We start from the raw sequence: 20,318 nt of genomic DNA, 5'->3' as shown, positions 1-20,318 counted from the left end.
AAAGCAGTATTAAATAAGATATATGGGTAAGTCTCATTGGAAAGCTAATTTTTGAGCAAAACCTGAAAGAAGCAAGTAAATATTTGAAGGAAAATCATTTGGGGCAGGTTGAAAGCTAGAGCAAAGGTCCTAATGCAGGAAAGAGCCTGGCATATTTTAAAAGATAGCAGAGATGCCAGTATGAATGGAGACAAGTGAGAAAAGGATAACAGAGATGAGTACGGACAATCAATGAGATACCGCTCTAGGGTCTATTTTTGCCATTGTAAGGACTTTGGCTTTTACCCTGAATGAAATGTAGAATATTCGCAAGTATTAAAACAGAGGACTGACATATCTGACTCATATTTTAAATGGATCCCTCTGACTGCTGTGCAGTGTTAAGGGGGCAAAGGTAGAAACAGGGAGATGAAATCAGATTCTGGTGGTGGTCATATTCTAGATCTATTTTGAAGGCAGAGTCAGCATGATGTTCCCTGAGAGTCTGGATACAGAGTGTAGGAGAGAAAAAGAGTCAAGGATGACTTGATGCCTTAAGCAATTTATTTAACCTCCCAGGTATCAGTTTCCCTATCTACAAAATGCGTATCATTACAGTATCAACCTCATCAGGTTGTTGAAAAAGTTAAATTAATTAATATGTTTAAGAACGGTGCCTAAAACATAAAATGATCGAAAAATATTATTTTTATTGTGGGGTGCATTACCTCAAAAGGCTCCTCCTTTTTTCTAATGTCTGTGTCTAGAAGTGTTAGTTCCACAAAGAAGGCAGACCTAGCTAGTTCCCCTAAGTCGGGGTATGCAGGGGAAGTGAGTTGATTTTCTAGCTAACCAGTTTTTCCATTAATAAAAGGACATTACTAGTTTTTGTTACTCTAATACTTAGGATGCTGCTAGGAAGAACAGATAAGTGTTATGATTCCCAAACTTCTACTGTAATCTACTTTCACTCCAAGCCCAAAGTAATAGACTTCAAGTAGCATTTAATGGTTTTTATGTAGTAATCAAATTGCTTTGTAATCAGCATAAGTTATTTCTGAAGTAGTCAATGCATCATAGGCACTTTTGCAAATGACAACAATTTGAGGTTTGTTCAGATATGAAAAAGGCATTCCGTATATTTGAAGCAATTCTTAAAACAGCTTTATAATTTAGGAACGAAAATTTACTAGATGTCACAAGCTACTTATTTTTCTACCTGTAAAAATTAAGTTAGCAAATTCTAAACATAAATTCGTGGTGCAAAAATGTATGACTAAATTTTTAGACAAAGTCTGTGGACTTATGAAACAAAATTAAAATCATCATTCACTCAAACAGCCAATGTGAATTAGAATTAAAGAGACAGCAATGGGAATGAGTGGCACAATCTGTCATCTAGAGGTAAAGGCACCTATGACCCCTAATAAAAAGACCCTGAGCAGTGGTTTCTAGAAAGCACATATCACACCATGTGGTTTAAGAAAAAAAGTTAGTTTTACATATGCAATAATTAGAATAGTGAACAGCCAAGGTCTGCAAGAAGTGCCAATAAAAGTGGTCCATCGATGTTGACCACAGTTATTGAGAAGGTGTCAAGGGAGAAGTGAAACTTAAGATGGAACTTAAACTTGCAGTATTTAGACTGGGAAAGAGGAAGAGACAGTCATGGAAATAGCAAAAAGCACAATGAGATTAAGACATATTAGTGATACTATAGAGGGTGAAGCAGGTGCTTCCTGCTAGAGGGCAGGCAGTCATTCAATTAATACTATCAAATGCCAGATACTATTCTAAGCACTGGGAATACAACACAAAACCCCTGCTCTCATGGATCTTACATTCTACCAGAAAAACATAAGAAAATGAAGATATATTAAAATGTGACAAGATTATGACAATTCTTGAATTTATATTAAGCATCAGAATGATGATTCCCTACTCAGCAACTGCAATGAGTAGTTATAACCATATGAATTTGTTAGGAGGGGGAAAAATTGAGAAGCTAAGAGACACTACAAATCACTGTACAAGTTTAGTTGTATATGTATGCAAAATCTTAGGAAGTCTTCTTTATGTCCCTGTGTTCCACATAGTAAAATTTCTTAATCACTCTTCTCAAGGACATTCAAGCACTGCATGACAATGGTCCATACATGTAACAGTGATCCCATAAGATTATAATGGAACTGAAAAATTCCTATTGCTTAGTGAGGTTGTAAATGTTGTAGCTGTCATAATGTGGTAGCACAACACAGGACCATGTGTTTGTGGTGATGGTGTTGAAAATAAACCTACTGTGCTGTCAGTCATATAAAAAGCAAAACATATATAATTATGTACAGTACAAATAATAATAAATGACCAAGTTACTGATTTATGTATTTACTATATTTTTTGTTATTTTAGAATGTACTCTATTTATTAAAAAAAAAAAAAAAGTTTGCTGTACCACAGTATGCTGTGTTATACCGGCAGCAGCCTCACAGATCTTGTGCTTGCATCTATCTCTTGATTGCTTCATTTCTCTTGTGCTTGATTTAATCTCACGTATTTTTGTGGAGTAACAGGCTGTATAGGCTTGTAGCCTAGTAGCAATAAATAAGCTATACCATATAGCTTATTGCTGTAGTAGGCTATACCATCTAGGTTTGTGTAAGTACACTTTATGATGATCACACAAAGATCAATCACCTAACAATACATTTCTCAGAATGTATCCCCAACAATGAACAGCATGACTGTACCTTCTTTTAACCCCTGCTACAACCCTTCCCCACCAAACTTCAGAAAGTATGATGAGAAATAAACAGAGACTAATTAATCTCCCTATGCATTAAACAACTATTAGTCGACAGGCCCTCTTGTTCAAGGCCAATTTTTCCTCTTGTGTTCTGAGTTTTTAGTCAGTCTTGCCTTCTCTAGGACCTTATACATCAGTTACTGACATACCCATTCCTCACCCACCGTTATTTTCCTCCTGACAATTGGCTTTACCCAGAGTATACAGACATGCTCAAAATGCTCAGCATAAAACCATAGACAAATAAACAAAGAAAAAAAAGTTTAAACCCCTCATAGCTCTACATTTTCTTCTAGTTACCATTTTTAATTTATTTTCTTTACTTACCAAGCTCACCTAGTTAATAAGCCTGGCTTGATTTCTCCTTGCTGTCTCCACTTTTGCCTCCAACAAACTCACTCCTTGACCCAGTGCAACTTGGCTTCTGCCCTCACCACTGCTTCTATTCTCAAAAAGCCATCAAGGACTTCCTAATTATCTAGAACCAAATTAAATAAATACTAAGAGATTCTCTTACAATTTATTTTCTGAAAGAATCTGAATAATCCACAGTTTTAAAATTTTTATCCAATTTTAAATGCATGAGTGTGTATATAAACATACCACCAAAAATTCATTTTAAAATAAAACGCTAATTACTGAAAAAAGGAAAAAACAACACTGACCTGCATTGGTACAGGTTCCTTAAGATAATAACCTTCAACAATCTGTTCTTTTCGATAGTGGTCTATGATGTCCCCGATGCTGTTAAAATAAAAATTACTTACATTAACATAATTTGTCTCATAAAAAATGCAACTCTTGAAAATACATGCAAATTATGTTAGCAAGGATTATTTATTTGCAAGTTTTTTCAAAGCATAGAACTTGAATACATTAATAGAATACATAATCATAACAGTGATATTATTTTAGAAAAATAAGAATACTCCCAATATTGGTTTATAGGTAAGAATACCTGAATCAGAGATTCTAATTTTCTATACACATACTCAACAGTCACTATCGACTGAGAAAAGAATTAAAAGTCTACAATCCTTCCCCACCAAACTTCAGAAAGTATGATGAGAAATAAACAGAGAATTTAAAAATTTTTAATAATGTTATTTCTAATGTTGAGAAGGAAAAACTGATGAGAGAAATGGCATTTGTTTATTAGCAAGAGTGAGTTCAGGTAAACTAAGAATTTCTATCATCAAAACATTTACATTTTCTGCTTTTATAATAATCAGATGGAGTTAGGTCATAAAACATATAAATAGGTGAACAGAGAAGCAAATAAAAAAAAAGACCAGAGGAATCTTACATATAAGATTATTGCTACAGCAGGAAAGGCTTATTGATTTTGATAAAAAGTGCTATAAATTTTAATTTTTTAGGTATTGCATTAAATCTATAGATACTTTGGATTGTATGGACATCTTAATGATGTTAATTCTTCCTATCCGCAAGCACAGTATGTGCTTCCATTTATTTGTATCTTCTTCAATTTCTTTCTTCAGTGTCTTATAATTTTCTGAGTATAGATCTTTTACCTACCTAGTTAAATTTATCCTAGGAATGCTTTTTGATGCAATTTTAAATGAGATTGTTTTCTTAATTCCTCCGACACTGGTATATAAAAATGCAACTGATCACTGAATATTAATTTTGTATCCTGCTACTTTATTGAATTCATTTATCAGTTCTAACAGTTTTTTGGTAGGGTCTTTAGGGTTCGCTATACATAGTATCATGTCATCTGCAAATAATGACAGTTTTACTTCTTGCTTTCCAATTTAGACACCTTTTATTTCTTTTTCTTATCTGACCGCTGTGACAAGGACTTCCTAAAATATTCTTAATATTTGGAAAATATTACAAACAAAACAAAACTGAAAATAAATGATATTTTAACACAAATTTAACAAGTTTTTTTAATATAAAAGTATGTTTCTCCATAATCAGTAGGCCATTTTATTGTACTGAATATTTAAATCTCAGAATTTTAAATGTTCCTTTAGTAGACTAGAAGAATGGGTATTTTATGGATTCCTAGGAAACATCTTTTAATCTACCATTTAATTTTTTTCATGTTGTTCCTACTAGTACAATAACTGAAATATATATATATATAAAAATAATTGGGTATATATCGCTTGATTTTTTCATAATTCTCCCTACTTACATTATTAGAATATATATATCTTTTATCTTTGAGATATATGTGTGTGTGTATATATATATACACACACACATTAATACATATATATATTTATCTCCAAAGATACACACATATATACAAAATATATATGTACCTCCAGCGATAAAATCTTTCCTATACTAAAAAATTAACATAAACCAATATAATATTAAAAAACAAAATAACTTTAAATTATTAATAAAAAAATGAAAATGAATAGATATAAACTAAGTACCAGAGGCAGTATTTAATGCAAGAGAGCAAGGGGGGAATAGCGAATAAACAAGTAAAAAGGTATCATCAAAAGGACAAGGAAAGTTATAAGTTTTAAATGAGAAATGTTAATACCACATATTAATCCAAGTGTTAAAAGAAAAAGAAAAATCAGAAAACATTTTAAGACAGCTAGATAGTACCACAGAGATGACTATGTGTTTCAAGGCAAAAAGCATTAAATCTATGAAAAAACAGTAAATACCAAAGGTTTCTTGTTCTATAACTGTAAAATATAATCAATCCTGTGTAGCGCCTCAATATTACAACATAATTCTTATCCATGAGCTAAGAGAATAGGATACTATTGTAAAGTACAGTTCAGATTGTACAACTTTGAAAATTCAGGAACAAATTTAATTTAAAAGTGTGTGGCAACTGATCAGATATATTTTTACCAATGAGATGGACTTCCAGTAGTTTTTTTTTTTTTTTTAATTCCTTTTTAATTTGTATTGTATCCAGATACACGTAAAGAAAGTCATGGGAGATGCAAGACTGCCTAAACATTCCATAAAAGTTTTAGCCATGAAATCAGATTTACGTCTCAGGAAATTAAAACATGTTCACTATAAATGTATTTGTGAATTAAATATGTTTCTAAAGATACTATGTCCTGTACTTTCAGTTTAGTAATTTACTTAATAAAAATAACTGCCTCTCTCTCTTCTTGAACCCTACATAAATGTTAGTAATCTCCAAGGTCTAAAATCCTCACTCTCTTTGCACTACCACTTGAACTACTCTCTTTCCACTGATTCTCCTATGTATATTTGTACACCCCTTAATTTATCAGTCAGCTTACCAATAGACCTGAGCACTAATATGTAGGAACAGTATATTTTTCTCTATGTATAGGTACAGGATCTGTGCAATATATTTCACAAAGTAGATTAGTCGTAATCACTGTTTGCTGAATTATATTTGCTGTTATATGCATCTACTACTTTTATGAAATTTTGATTATAGGAACATTAAAGTTATGTCTCAACAAAGCTGTTTCTAAAGGAAATAGTCATAACTGCTACCTCTCTTTAACAAAAGACTAATGTAGAGTTAATGAGGAGATGAGACAGCAGATTATGGCTCTGTTAAATGGATTTATTGAATAATCCAGCTTTACCCTTCCATGTCTAAACAATGATAATCACAAAGGTGTATCTTTTTAGGAATTACTTGATTACTGATATTAATGCTAAAATGGAATATGTGTTTCCAAAACAATTATAAAAACTGCTATTTTCCAGGCATCAAATTCACACAATTTCTGACTTTCATTTGAAAAAGCTTTATAAGATGAACATATCCACTGAGAAGGAAAAGCCTATAAGTCAGATCTGAAGAATGATCGCGAACACTAAATTACCATATATTTAAAATTTTTTAAGTCAGCATTTTGCAAGCAGACTAATAATTTGGAAAGAAATATATTTCAACTACTTCTTTCTTCCAGTTTCATACCGGTCTTTATCAACAACAAAAAACTACTTTTATATACCTTACAGACTGTCTCCATTATATAGGAAGAATTATCTTTGCAAGATGTGTATCATAAGAAAGTTTAAGTCAATAAACAAAATAAACTTTCCCCAAAATAGATCTATGTAAATTATTTTAAAAAAGTCTCAAGATGAACATTAATCAATTAAGAATATATGTTTTAAATTCATAGTTTTATATATTCCAAATCCCTAGAAAACTGGATAATGGGAAAATTAATTTATCTTCACTAAGAGCTCAAATTGCAGCTAGCTAGATATTCAGTAAGGATGTCTAGATCAGACTAATGTAGAAGGTACTCCTGTAGTTTATATATGATCTGTGCAAAAGAATTCAACTGTCTAGACTCACATCTTCCATTTGATGTCTTATAATTGTCCACTGAACTAAAGCAACTAGAACTTGTTTTGTTGTTATGTTTTGTTTTCCACATAAACCAGCTTCTGGGTCACTATATACTCAAAGGTCAAACTGTAATTGAAATTCTAAATGAGATGGGAAATGCTGCTATGGTATTTTAACTTGCATTTAACTTATGCAAGCCTCAAAAAAGGAAAACAATGCTACTCTAGCATTATCCAGTATGGGGAAAACTTTATATTCAGAAGTAAAATGAAAGTTTACTTTCTATTACATAGAAGAAAACATCTGACATTCTGTCATATGGTTTCTCTATCAGATTACTTATTTAATCAAATGGCTAAAGTCCATTCTGAATTTTAGGACAAGCAAATAGTTTACTTAGAACTTTAAAGGTGAGAAGTAGGAACCAATAATTACGAATAAGAAATATCAACTTGAAAACAACTCAATTACATGGTAACATTTGTAGTAAGTCTCAGGTTATTCTTTAGGAGCTTTTTTCCCTATTAAAATGTCTCATTGATAAAAGACTAATATATTTTCTTTTCTTCGGTTAGATGTTTTGGTGTCCTACAGATAATATATAAGTTAGCAAATTTGCTGCAAATAGCTTATGCAGAAATAACTCCCCAAAATTATATAAATTACCTTTGAAGGAAACAAGTTATTAATTTATATTCATATTAGACACTGGCTAAAGAATTCTTGCAATGAGTACTACACTAAGTTATATTAAAGGTCTTGTAATTTAAAATTTTGAGAAGTCAAGCTTTAATTTTGAAACTGATATACTATATTACTGAAATCTCAACTATTTTTGGCAAAAGTAAAAGATAACTAAAACTTTCTCACAACTTACCTGTTATAATATCGGCCTCCCATCATAAACTGATTGTTTGGTGTTGGACATATTTTAAATCGCTGAATATTTTCACTGGTCCGAAAATAAAGTGAATAGTCTCCAGGAGTATTATCTGAGGGCCTCACAAGAAAACTGCAGACTTGGCCAACTATAAAAATGAAGCCGTTAGTTTTATTCCTTAATTATCAAATAAAAAAAAAGTGTCAAGTAGTATAATTACAAACTATATTCACAAGTCATAAACATATGCTAATTTTCACCAGAAACTTGTTTTATAATGAAGGCAATTTTAAGACTTTTTTTCTGGTTTATGAGTCATAACCATCCATGATGTTGCTTTTCTTCATTGTATAAAAATATGGGGCAGAAGTATGCAGCAGTGACTCCTGGTTAATAATGTCTATGCCTACCATAACTTGGAAAGAATAATCTAAGCACAGTTAGGGTATACTGGCTAAAACTGCCACCATCTGTTTGTAAATCCCCTCAATAAGAAGAGTTTAAAGAAGTTACAGTGAACTTTGCTTAGGAATACTCTGTATTTATCAATGCTTCTCATTAAACATTAAAAAGCTTACAAAGGCATATTCAAAATAGCTGAAGTATCTATGTACATTATAAAAATATACTTGCACTATATTTCATTCAATAGGTTTGGTCCTGAAAAGTTATGTAGAAGCAAATTATCATATATTAAATGTTTTCATATTAATTTTGGAGAAGTTTTTTTGATATCTTCAACTGGCAGTGACTCAACACTAAGATGCTTTTGCCTTTTCTCTGTTTAAGTCCTACTGACATTAAAAGAACAGAACCTGACTGCTTTTAGGAAAGCACAATGAACACTTAGAATATCAGATGTAATTTTTATGTAAATTACTACTAGTCTGATTATCCATGACATTTACTTACTATCAAGTAATTTCATGTTCAATATAAAGAACAGGAATTACTGCAAAATTGTGCATGCAAGTGCTTAGGTATACTTTTCAGGGGAGAAAAATCACCAGATTGTTAAAAGAGCATACAACCCAAAGAAAATAAAAAATTAATGTAAGCAAATTAAGCTTAGCTCCTTTGAACTTTACATGCCTAAAACAAGAATGAGTGCAAGTATATGATGGTGCAAATTTAAAAACAAACATTCAAAATTCGGTAAATTCACTAAAATATTTTGGTTCCATTGAAAGTTGATAGCATGCCATTTTGGTTAAGCATTTGGTCTCTATCACTACCAGACAGCATTATCCTGTTCTTTATTTTTAACCTACTTAGCCTACATCTCTACAATAAATTTGGACATTTCTAAATCTGCCTCAAATTTTTCAAAAGAGCAGTTTTAACTACACTGAAATGCAATGCCTTATGCCTTAAGACAATAACTTAGATAACATATTTAATAATCAGTAGTTTATTCGGCATATACAGAAACTATTAAACTCTGGTTGTTTTCAAAGAATTTCTAAATTACAGATTACACATAAACATGTCTCAGATCCTAATAAGGTTTGGTTTACCACAGAAATATTTGACAGTTAAATTAATGCAGTCTTAAATGTTTAGTTAGGATGATGACAGGATGATTTTTGTTTTAAATAACTAACCCACAGTACAAGCCAATTTTTACTTTGCATATCTCTTGAACTGCAGTTTTGGGGGATATTAAAATTAATATATTTTAACTAAGGCCCAATTATATAACTGTACAATACACCAAGATAAATGCAATAACATTTGCTATAGCTGAAGAGCAAAAAAATGGAAAACAACGTAATATTTCTCTATAGGAGGCTGATCATAAATCACAGTATTTGTATAATGGAAAGCTCATGATCATTAAAAAGGAGAATGAAAATTTATATATGAAGATATGAATGATCTCCCAAAACACATCTAATAAGAAAAAAAGTATGTTGCATGTTCCTGTGTGTGTGGAGAGGTATGTATAAGGGGTGCGTTTAGAGGTGCGAAAGGCAGATACTGGCACAGAAAACTTCAGAAACACAGAAAAAAATTCTCATCTGGTGCTGCCTCTGCATAAGAGGACAGGGGCCTGGGGCAGAAGGAAAAAATACTTCACTGAATTTTATACTGCATGTATGCTTTCGACTAAAAAAGAAAGACACCAATTTTTCTGTGCTGGGCAAGAAATTACAATATGCATAAATATCAAATGAATGCTAGACGCAAAATACATGATAAATGGTTGGTTCACTTTTTTATTCTTTTAAAATAAAGACATTAGAAAAGTCAAGTGAATATACGAGTACCTGTCATTAGTAAATTATAAGCTTCTTGTTTGGAAATTTTCCCATGGAACCATCTTAAAAAGAGAACAAATTAAATTTAAACGTAAATCAAGAGCCTTTTTTTGCCCTTATATTATCAAAACTAAAAACCAACAACATAACAGGTGTAATTCAAGCTCACATGAATGAAACAATGCAATACAATTATTTCATTCACTTTACATTTGTTACTATACTTAGCAAACATGCATAATTTCAACAAAATATAGAAAAATTACGGACTATCTAGTATGAACTACAACTTCCATATTAATTACCAATTCAAAAACAGCAATGATTTTAATCCTAATAATGACAAACTGTTATATGCTTACATCATACCTACTGTTCTTTCTTTTTAATAGGAGGGAAAGGTGGTACAGGAAGAACCCACTATAGAATTATCCAGGGGGAAAAAAAGTGAATTAATTCTTTTCATATTTCTCTCAAAGTGAATTTCTCTATAAGTTCTCTCTTCAAATAAAATCAACATGGTTGATTCATACTTTACTGAAAATCGGAAAATAAGGTTAAATAGATGAGAAAAATACCATCATCAAGAACTGAAAGAAAAGAATGACAGTATTTCCAATTCTATTTGAGCAAATGACCTATCAAATTAGAATGCTAGAATATTTTATATTCTGTATACTTAAAATAAGCTTTTATAAATTATCATAAATGCCATTATGGTCAAGATCCATAGCATATATTAAATAACTAAAGTATTTAAATTTTACCTTAAAATAAAATGACCTATTTGGTTTAAAAAATTAATTACTAGTGATTGAACTACTTAAAATCTCTAGTTTACCTGAAGGACTATTATCTTATCTTGCTGATTAACACATTAATGCCAACTGACAATTACAGATCAACATCCTAGCAGTTTGCATATATTCTTAGGGTCTACAATTAATTTTAATAGTGACTTAAAGAGAAAGATAGAAAGTAAAAACACTACAAGACTAAAACATATATGTGCTCTAAAATCCCATGTTACAGGGTTAGAGACTATTCACACTGTTTTCAGCCATCCATACTAGTATTGAGCAAAGTATTAAAATATAACTGAAGTTTTACCTTTTCACATGAATGAAATGTTAAAACTTTTAAATTCTCTATTTAACTCTATTCTAACCATTAACTTGCTAATTCAGATCTCCTGGGGCTCCCAATGCAAATTATGAATAATATAAAGCAAATATACAGCTAACTGAAGCAGTCCAGGCTGCCTTAAAATGTAGTGAGGTTCTATATTACATTCTTTTCTTTCAGTTCTATATTACTATCTACTACAAATACTAGAACAGGATTTCTGTATTCTGGGAGAGAGTTGATTAGATGACCTCAAAGACCAATCCTATATTTTTATAGCTAGAATAAAGGGAAAAAGAGGAATATAAAGGTGGAGGGAGCGACAAAGGGAGTTTAGAGAACAAATCGGCAATATTGTTTTCTGAAAAGATTAGATTTGGGTTTCCTCAGACATTTATTATCTTTATGTAACATGTATATATTTCAAGCACATGGTTTGCACCAATAATAGAAAAATGAATTTCTGCTTTTTTAGGAAGTCTCTATTCTAGTAAGAAAAAGGGACACAAATGCTGTATAACTATAAAAACAATGTAGAAAAATATAATAAAGTGCAGTGAAAGGTATGCAGAGAAGAGCACCAATTCTGCAGTGTGTGTTTAAGAAAAAAAAAAAAAAAAACACTTTGGGGGAAAGTGATAAATGAGTTAAATCTTTAAGCTGAAATAAGAATTAACCAAACACAATAGAGGGGAATTCTGGCCTAGGAAGTTAACTAGAGCAAAAGAAAAAAAACAATACTATCCATCTGAAGATCCACAAGCTAGAGAGTAAAATACTAGAAACAAGAGACAGGACTAGAAAAGAACATGAGAGCTAGATCAGAGGACCTTTTTAGGCTCCACTACAGTAAAGATTGTAGAGAATCAGTTAAAATTTTTAAATGAAAAAGTGATACAGTCAGATACATGTTTCAGGTAGATGACTTTGATTATTGGAAAAAAAGGATCTGGGGAGACTAAAGCATCAAGGAAGAACAACTTGGAAGTTATTGCTACATCAAGTCCTGGTAAGAGATGAAAAGAGCTTGAACTAGAATATGGTTGTTTAAGATTGAGAAGAAGGCACACATTCAAGGAATATTTTAAAAGATAAAGTTATTATAACTTGGCACCTATATCATGGAACTAGGGAACTGAAAGAAAGTTGCACCATCTATTTAGTCTTGAAGAGCACTCATGGATGTTACTGAGGACACTTCACTGCCAGTCTCCATCGTAAAAAATTACAGGGAGCCGACAAATACATAAAATAAACCAACACTTTTGCAAATTTAGTTTATGCTAAATGCCTAATAGAAAATTATAAAGTTCAAAATACTGAACAATCAAAACAGTATAAATAAAATTTCCCAGTGCAAGTGCGATTTATACTTTACACTATGAAAAAAATGGATGTAGCTTTAAAATATTTTTTAAGTAAATATATGCTATTATTTTTAATAAGGATAAAAATATAGATTTCTAGCTGCTCTTGAAATACAGAAGATTTCACAACACCAGACTCCCGTTCTTGCATCAATTAAAGTGGTCACCCTACTGCAGGCAAACCCTTTCTAGTTTTTGACTCCCTACAGTCTTCCTGAATGTAAAGAGTGCCAGTTGCCATTATCACTACACTTATGGTATTGGTTTTTACAGTAGGGAAATAGTTCCATGAACCTTGATCTCTATCAAGAGGGAAAAAAAGATCAAGATTATTGTAATTTAAGAAAAATGAGAATATATACACCTGACCCATTTCATTTGCTTACATTATCTTTAAGACACCTCTAGGCATTAATTAAGAGTAGTAATTCCTGACAGAGGTAGTGGGGAGACTAACTAATATATAGTCAACAAGGTAAGGTCTCACTGATGGAGCCTATTTGGCAACTGCATAGAATGACACAGAAAATGAACTCAGAAAAACATCTCATATATTCCACTTAAGAAGAGTGCAGAACTAAATAAGGTGACTGCAAGTGGAGTATTCAGTTTAATGGTTTTATGTTCCAATGATTAAAAATAAACACTAGAAAGGCAAGCCTTAAATTCCATCTAGAAATGCTACAGGATGGCAAGAAAAAAATGTTCCACTGAAAAGATAGCAGATTAACAGTCTACTAAAATAATATGAGTAAAATAGAATTGAGATTAAGAGTTAAGACCCTTGAAAGGAAATATATACAAATAAATGTCAAAAGGCATGAGAAAGAACACTTTTTTAAAGATCTTCAAGGACAGTAATAATATTAAAGCTGAAACGCCACATGGAGTAACTTCCCCTAAGAGATTATTGGTTACAGCTAATAACTTCTGGAATATAAAAGAATGTGGCAAGTAGTAGCTGTAGTAATATCTGGTCTTTGAATGAGACCTTACAAGATACTTAAAATCAGCATGAAAAGATTATAAGAAAGTCCTTGCAGAATTTTATTAACATGGTGAAGAACCATGACCTTGGGGAAAAGTTCTCTATCCCAAAAAAACAAAACACCCAAGCCATAAAATTCATAAAAGATGTGGCAATGAAAACAAGAAATACTATAAACAAATGAATGAGAAAATAAAGGAAAATGTGAGGAATTGTGATTCATAATGTTATCAATGTAACATTTATTGAAAAGTCTTTAGTTTGGTGATAAAAGAGTTATATACAGGTATAAATCACTTTTATTAAAGATTATCGCTAGGTCCTTAAGAAAATATTTAGACATCAGTTCCTGAACCAAATAAAAAAATGTTTAAGTCAGCTCCCAAAATATCAATTTTCTTTTAAAATATTTTTTGGCCAAAGTTATCCAATTAGAAAGTTTAAGTTTACAATATATATATTTTTTCCTTTTAATAATTAACATAAACTCACATTTTGCCTTCATGTGGATCTTCTTCCCGGCCCTAAAGGGGAAGACATTAAGACAGTATTTTATATAATTAACTATTTATCTATTCTTATTAAAGATAATAAAAATCATATCTTCATACATATCTCTACCCTGCCCTTCATATTTATTCATATATATACAAGAAAAGATATTTTTGTTCAAGAAATGTCCTTCCAAAACCCCTTACTCTTCTTCCCTTATTGTGATTATTCTAATTCAAGCCCTTCCCCATCCCCTTTTCTTAAACCATTACAGTAGCCCAACTAGTATAATTACCTCTGTGCCCCATCCTAACACTTCGAGTTGGATTCATCAGTTTCTTCCAACTCTGCCTTGCATTAAGAAACACCAAGCCAAACAAAAACGAATTTTAAAAAACCAAACCTTTAATACCCCTCTACTGCTTACAAATTCCTCAGTTTACAACCAAAATCCTTCATCATATGACTCAAGTCTATGTTTCCTGTCTCATACTACCAGTTCTCTTTAGGGATCTATACCATGGTCGCACATAACTACCTACCTATTTGTTAATCTACATTCTCCCAACACTGTAGCTTGTTCTTTTTCACTTAAAATGTCCTTTCCACTCAATGCTTCCTATCTGTTAGTTAAAACCTAAACCATCTAAGCAGGATCTGTCTCAAATGTCACCTCCTCAGTGAGACAATGAGTACCTAAAACATTTACTTTGAATAGAAAAGCTGACCTTCTCTTATCATCTTTTGAACTTTACCTTACTCTATTTGATATTCCTATTAAGATAATGTCAGGGTTATTCATTCTATTGCAGCGACTATAAGCATTTTAAGCTCTTAGCCAATTTTTGTTAACAGCCATCACCACCATAAACACTACTACAATGCTAGGCATATAATTTTCACTGAGTATATGTGGAACTATAGTCCTAGTCCCCAGCACAGTACCTGACATTGAGTTTTCACTGAATAACGAAGGGAAGAGTAGAAAAATGGTCTAAATATACATAGATTTACTTCTCTCAATTTGGTCCTCCCTCATCAAATACCTAACCAGACTAAAAAACACCCACTGAATGTCTATTACATTACAAAGCAGTTATGCTAAAAAAATTTTGAAAAGAAAAAAGATAAAGAAAATTACATAAAACCAAAATGCATTATCATTGACCCAAAAAAGTTAATCTCTACAGAAGAGGTTCATACAATAATTTAATTTAATACAATCAATGGAATGCAGAATTAACAAGGCGGTATATGGAAACACAAGAGGAAACAATTTAGCCTAAGAGAATTTAGGAATGCATAAAACCTCTGTGAAAGAAGGGGCGACACTTGAGCTGAACTGACAAAGATGAATCAATTTTACAAGGCATTCTAGCAGGGCAAGAATGTCAAGAAAGAGAGAAAAGAACAGGATTAGAGACAATAATTCATTCAACAAACATTTAATGAATGCCTACTAATGCCAGACATTATTCTAGGCAATGTGGATATATCACTGAATCAGACAAAAATCGTCGTAAGTGTACATTCTAGAGTTAAGATATAAAAGTATAAATGTGCTTTGAGAACAGTAATTAGAATTTCAGAGTGGGAAACTCCTTAAATCCAACCACCACCGTCAATTGAATGACTGAAATCCAGACAATCTCTGAATGACTTTTCAATCTACAAGGAATATATGTTCCAGTGAAAATTATTATGAAAAATTACTCTAAATGTCAGAGTAAAAACCATTTATATAACTCAAACCTGAAACTAGTCCACTGTTAATTCAAAGTATGACTATATTCATTTTTAGCAGCCACATCGCATTGTTCACTCAGACCAAGGTGAGTGAACTTTTTTTTTCCTTTCCTTGTACTGATGTTAGGTGGTGTCACCGCATCATAAATTTTTTTTCTGTACTCATTGGATAACCTTCCTTATTAAAGTTTGTTAAATATGACCCAGAATTCCGAGAGGTCAAGAAAAGTTCAGTTATACTGAAATTACTTTAAATAATCAGAATAATGGGGAAAGAAAGATTACAGCAGGGAGAGGAAAATCCAATATAAAAGTTTTAACTAAAATTTTGTAGTAAAATGAATATAGATAGTAAGATTCTTCAGTTTGAACATTTCTTGTCTATATGGGATAAATATCTCTCCTACTGTAGAATACAGAATATTAATCTAGGGATTAGGAATTCTAATCCCAGCTCTTCTACTAAGTAACTATGTGACTATGAGTATGAGTAATTCCTCCCACTTTGTCTCACATATTTTACTTCTACATATCAAGATCTGCCTTCCAGAATAGGCAGACAAGAGAACAGAAAAGAAAAACATTCTCCACTGGTATCTTCCTGTAACAATAATCAGAGCACAGATTTCAAAACATATTTCCAAGGTTCGTGGCATAGTTTAAAATCAGTAGCTCTGAGAGTTGTGAAAGATAACAGAAAACCATTCCATTTCACTGGACAAATGAAAGGGAAAGGTGAATTGCAACATTGTAATACATTGTTTGATGTTTTAGTGATACTGAGTATTGGCTTGAAATGCAAATGCTGCTAGAATAATGACTGACCTCCTATCTAAAAATGCACAAACATGATTATATTGTGTGATAAGACTACTGATAATATAGTATGTATGTTATGACAAAGAAAGGGGAACACTCAAAATGTAGAACCTTGTGATAATGTACGTGTAACATAACTAAGTTTTTCCAAGGTTACTAGAAAATTATACACATATTTGGAAGACAAAGAATTTGTGATTCCATGATCAGTTGGACATAACATCATTTTGAGGAAGACCAAGCAGACACAAATAAATACAAATAATTACAAATGTTAATACATTTTTAATTCTTAGGAATCTCATGAAAACCTGAAAGTTGGCAGCTAGGGATAAAAATATGCTAGCTTAGTTATGTTTTTTACAAATAAATTCTTTTACTAAAAGTAAATACATTCTAATGAAAAATTCCTTATACTTGTGAATTGAGATTTTTCATAGAAAAAAATATATTCATAGCTAATTTCCCTGATTATAGACAAGTTGCACAAATTTACAATATATTAAGAATTCTGAGACAGAGAAAAAAAAAACTTACCACTTCTTCTACTAGGTCTTCAACAATAAGGCCTTGTTCATCTGTTCTTAGATTTGTAACCCACATCCATCCATCTTCTAATTCATTATGAACAATAAACATATCTCCTTTTAAGAAACTGAAAACAGCAATTATAAAGTTATTAAAATAAAAACTTTAAACACGGAAATGTGAATAATCATGTACCACACCATAGAGATAATGATTTTGGAAAATGCAAGGGACTAAAAAATATCTGAGGTTTTTGTCCTTTTTCTGGCATTATCTACATGTAAAACTTTGAAGACACTGAAAAACCTGAATCTTAATTTCCTCATGGGTAAAATGGATTTAATAAAGGTACCTGCACTATCTACATACATCACTGGATTATTGTTAGATTCAAATTTTTATAAACAGTGATTATATATGTATTACAGGCTTTGGGGGTGTAACTCCAAGAAATTGATATTGAAAATTTAAGTTTTAATGTTATTATGCTTTCAGATATAGGTTAGATTTAAAATTATAAACATGTCATTACACATATGCAAGATATAGTTACTTTACGAAAAGTTTATTTGAAGCACAATTAGCATTACGCAGATGCTTATAATAATAGGTTTTATTTAATTCATTCAGATGTCCATGATCCAATAAGTATAGCATTCTTTCTCTAAAAGTGCTAACAAGAAATATATTGTGAGAATGCATTCTTGTATTTTTGTTGTTTTTGTTAATTTCTGAATAGAAAGATGCATATACAACTTAGTTTCTTTTCATTGGAATCTAGATGTTTTCACCCTCTACATAATCACAGGAGTAATATGTTGTTGATGTATGTGAATATAAAACCATTAGTAATTCCTTGAACTTTTCCCTTTAGACTTAAATGCCTCTGAAAGCTTAAAGGTTTCGAGATTGGTTGGATGCTACTACTGACCCTATATCTATATCCACCTCTCTCACACATTTTTAAGAATCAATTTTCCTTTTGGTCTTAATACTCACAAACCAAAGTTCTATTAAATAAATAACCTCTTCTCAGACCTTAGAAAACTTGTTTTTTTCCTAGGATATCTTATGCTTCACTGTTTCTTGGATGAATTGAAGAACAGAAAACGTACACAATACTTTAGATGTGCTCTATTTGAATAAGCATAGGATACTATATTCTATCTTAATTCTACAACTCTTATTAGCGGCGACCAATTATTTTACCAGCTTAATGGTAGCAGACATTACCACTTAACCAAGTAAATTATTCCTTTCTAGAACCACATAAATAAATACATTTAAAAAATAATTATGAATTAGTAAAAAGGGAGTACAAAGGAACAAATAAAAATGAGAAATAACAAGCGTTATTCCTTGGTCAAAAGTACTCATGAGTTTTTTGGGTTTTTTTACTTCTGTTATTGTTGGTATACTAATAACTTTATGGCACAAAAAATGAAAGCTTACTAGCACAAACAATGAAAGCTTACTAGCACAAACAATATAATCATAAGATTCATTCTGCATTATTTTGCATTGTTCCCCAAAAGAGGTTAAAAAGTACTTTGTTAAATCTTATCAATCTTCAGATATTTTTACCTAAAAAACCGTCAAAGGTAAATGCAAATTTTAAAGACTCATAACTTCATACATATTGATATCAAATTAAAATTCAGACATTCTTGTTTAAATCTTGTTTTAAACCTTATTTAAATTTTCATCTTCCTAGATCAGTAGTTCTCAATTGTGAAAAGTTCTCTCTGTACCTTTTTACATTCTTAAAAATTGGTACTCTAAAAACATTTTTATTTACATGAATTATATCTGCTGATATTTACCATAATCAAATTTAAAATGTTATGAAATATTAACTAATTCCTTAAAAAATAATAATATGTCCACCTCATTACATGGTAACATCAAGAATAATTATAATTAATATAACTTTAGTGAAAATATCATTTTTACATTTTTACAAATCTCAATGTCTGGCTTAACTGAAAACTGCTAGATTCTCATATCTGTCTCTGCATTTAATCTGTTGCAATAATATTTTGCTTAAAGTACATGAAGAATATCTAGCTTAACACAAATATGTAGTTGTGAAAGGGATGAATATTTTAATAGCCTTTCAGATAATTATAGATATCACACCAAAAACTCAGCAAGTGGTACTTTTTTGAAGGTTAGTTGTAATGTGAAATGTAAAATTATTTATCAATGAATGTTCTGTACCCATTCCAATAACATTTGTTTGTCTATCTCGTACTTTGAACGAATCTTTTACCTGTGCATAATTTAGTAACATCACCACTGATCATTTAGAAAATAGCTGTTCACTGAGCTATGTGTATCTTCCAGATGTAAACACATTATACACTATCAAAATATCACATTCACCAAAATATTACCATCACTCTCATCAAAAAGTCATTAAGTATTTGGAAAGCTGTCAAACTCCTGATGGCAGATACAGTGTTTCTAAAATTCAAATTTTTGCTTAAAAGCTCAAATTTTGTCACTGGAAACAAATACTGCCAGTTATTTCCTTTGAAATAACAGATTCACTTTGTTCTTTTTTCAACAAAAATGTCAAATACTCAAGTCTGAATAACCATAGTTTGCCTGTCAGTCATTCTCTTATGTAAAAACGGTGTGCACAAAAGCAGCAGCTAATTCAACTCTCAACTCACTGCTTTTCCTCAAGACATTAAACTTTGTTAGGCAGCAAAGATGCTTTATGCGTATTTCCCTTTTCATCACATAAAATATTAAAAAGATGTGTAGCCAAGGGTTGAGATTTAGTAAAATAAATATTTTTTTACTGTTTCATCAAGAACATTCTTAAGTGAAACTGGTTTATCTGTGTGTGTTTCACTGAAGTGCGTGGCAGTGAAGAACACTGTAGAGTCTGGTGCCACTCTCTTGATTTGTACTAAGACACCAGCAGTTTCACCGTCTGTTGCTTTTGTACCATCAGCATAAATGTCACAGTAAAAAGGCAACTGATGTCAGTATTATGATGAAAATAGTTTTCATCTCATA

General features: G+C 31.3%; 1 protein-coding gene across 1 annotated transcript in view; it reads right to left on the bottom strand.

Annotated features, from left to right (window-relative positions):
- The window catches only part of RASA1 (RAS p21 protein activator 1), a 94,038-nt gene that overhangs the window by 30,769 nt on the left and 42,951 nt on the right, over nt 1–20,318 (bottom strand). The window contains exons 5-9 of the mRNA XM_006913204.3: nt 17,298–17,415; nt 14,196–14,227; nt 10,233–10,285; nt 7,960–8,110; nt 3,448–3,526 (exon numbers count right to left, since the gene is read on the bottom strand). Of these exons, the coding sequence (XP_006913266.1) occupies nt 3,448–3,526; nt 7,960–8,110; nt 10,233–10,285; nt 14,196–14,227; nt 17,298–17,415 (433 nt within the window). The remainder of the gene's footprint in view (nt 1–3,447; nt 3,527–7,959; nt 8,111–10,232; nt 10,286–14,195; nt 14,228–17,297; nt 17,416–20,318) is intronic.

This window comes from Pteropus alecto, unplaced genomic scaffold (assembly GCF_000325575.1).
Source record: "Pteropus alecto unplaced genomic scaffold, ASM32557v1 scaffold20, whole genome shotgun sequence".
Taxonomy (NCBI): domain Eukaryota; kingdom Metazoa; phylum Chordata; class Mammalia; order Chiroptera; family Pteropodidae; genus Pteropus; species Pteropus alecto.
The sequence above is the reverse complement of the archived record's forward strand: the minus strand, read 5'-3'. Positions and strand labels throughout refer to the sequence as shown.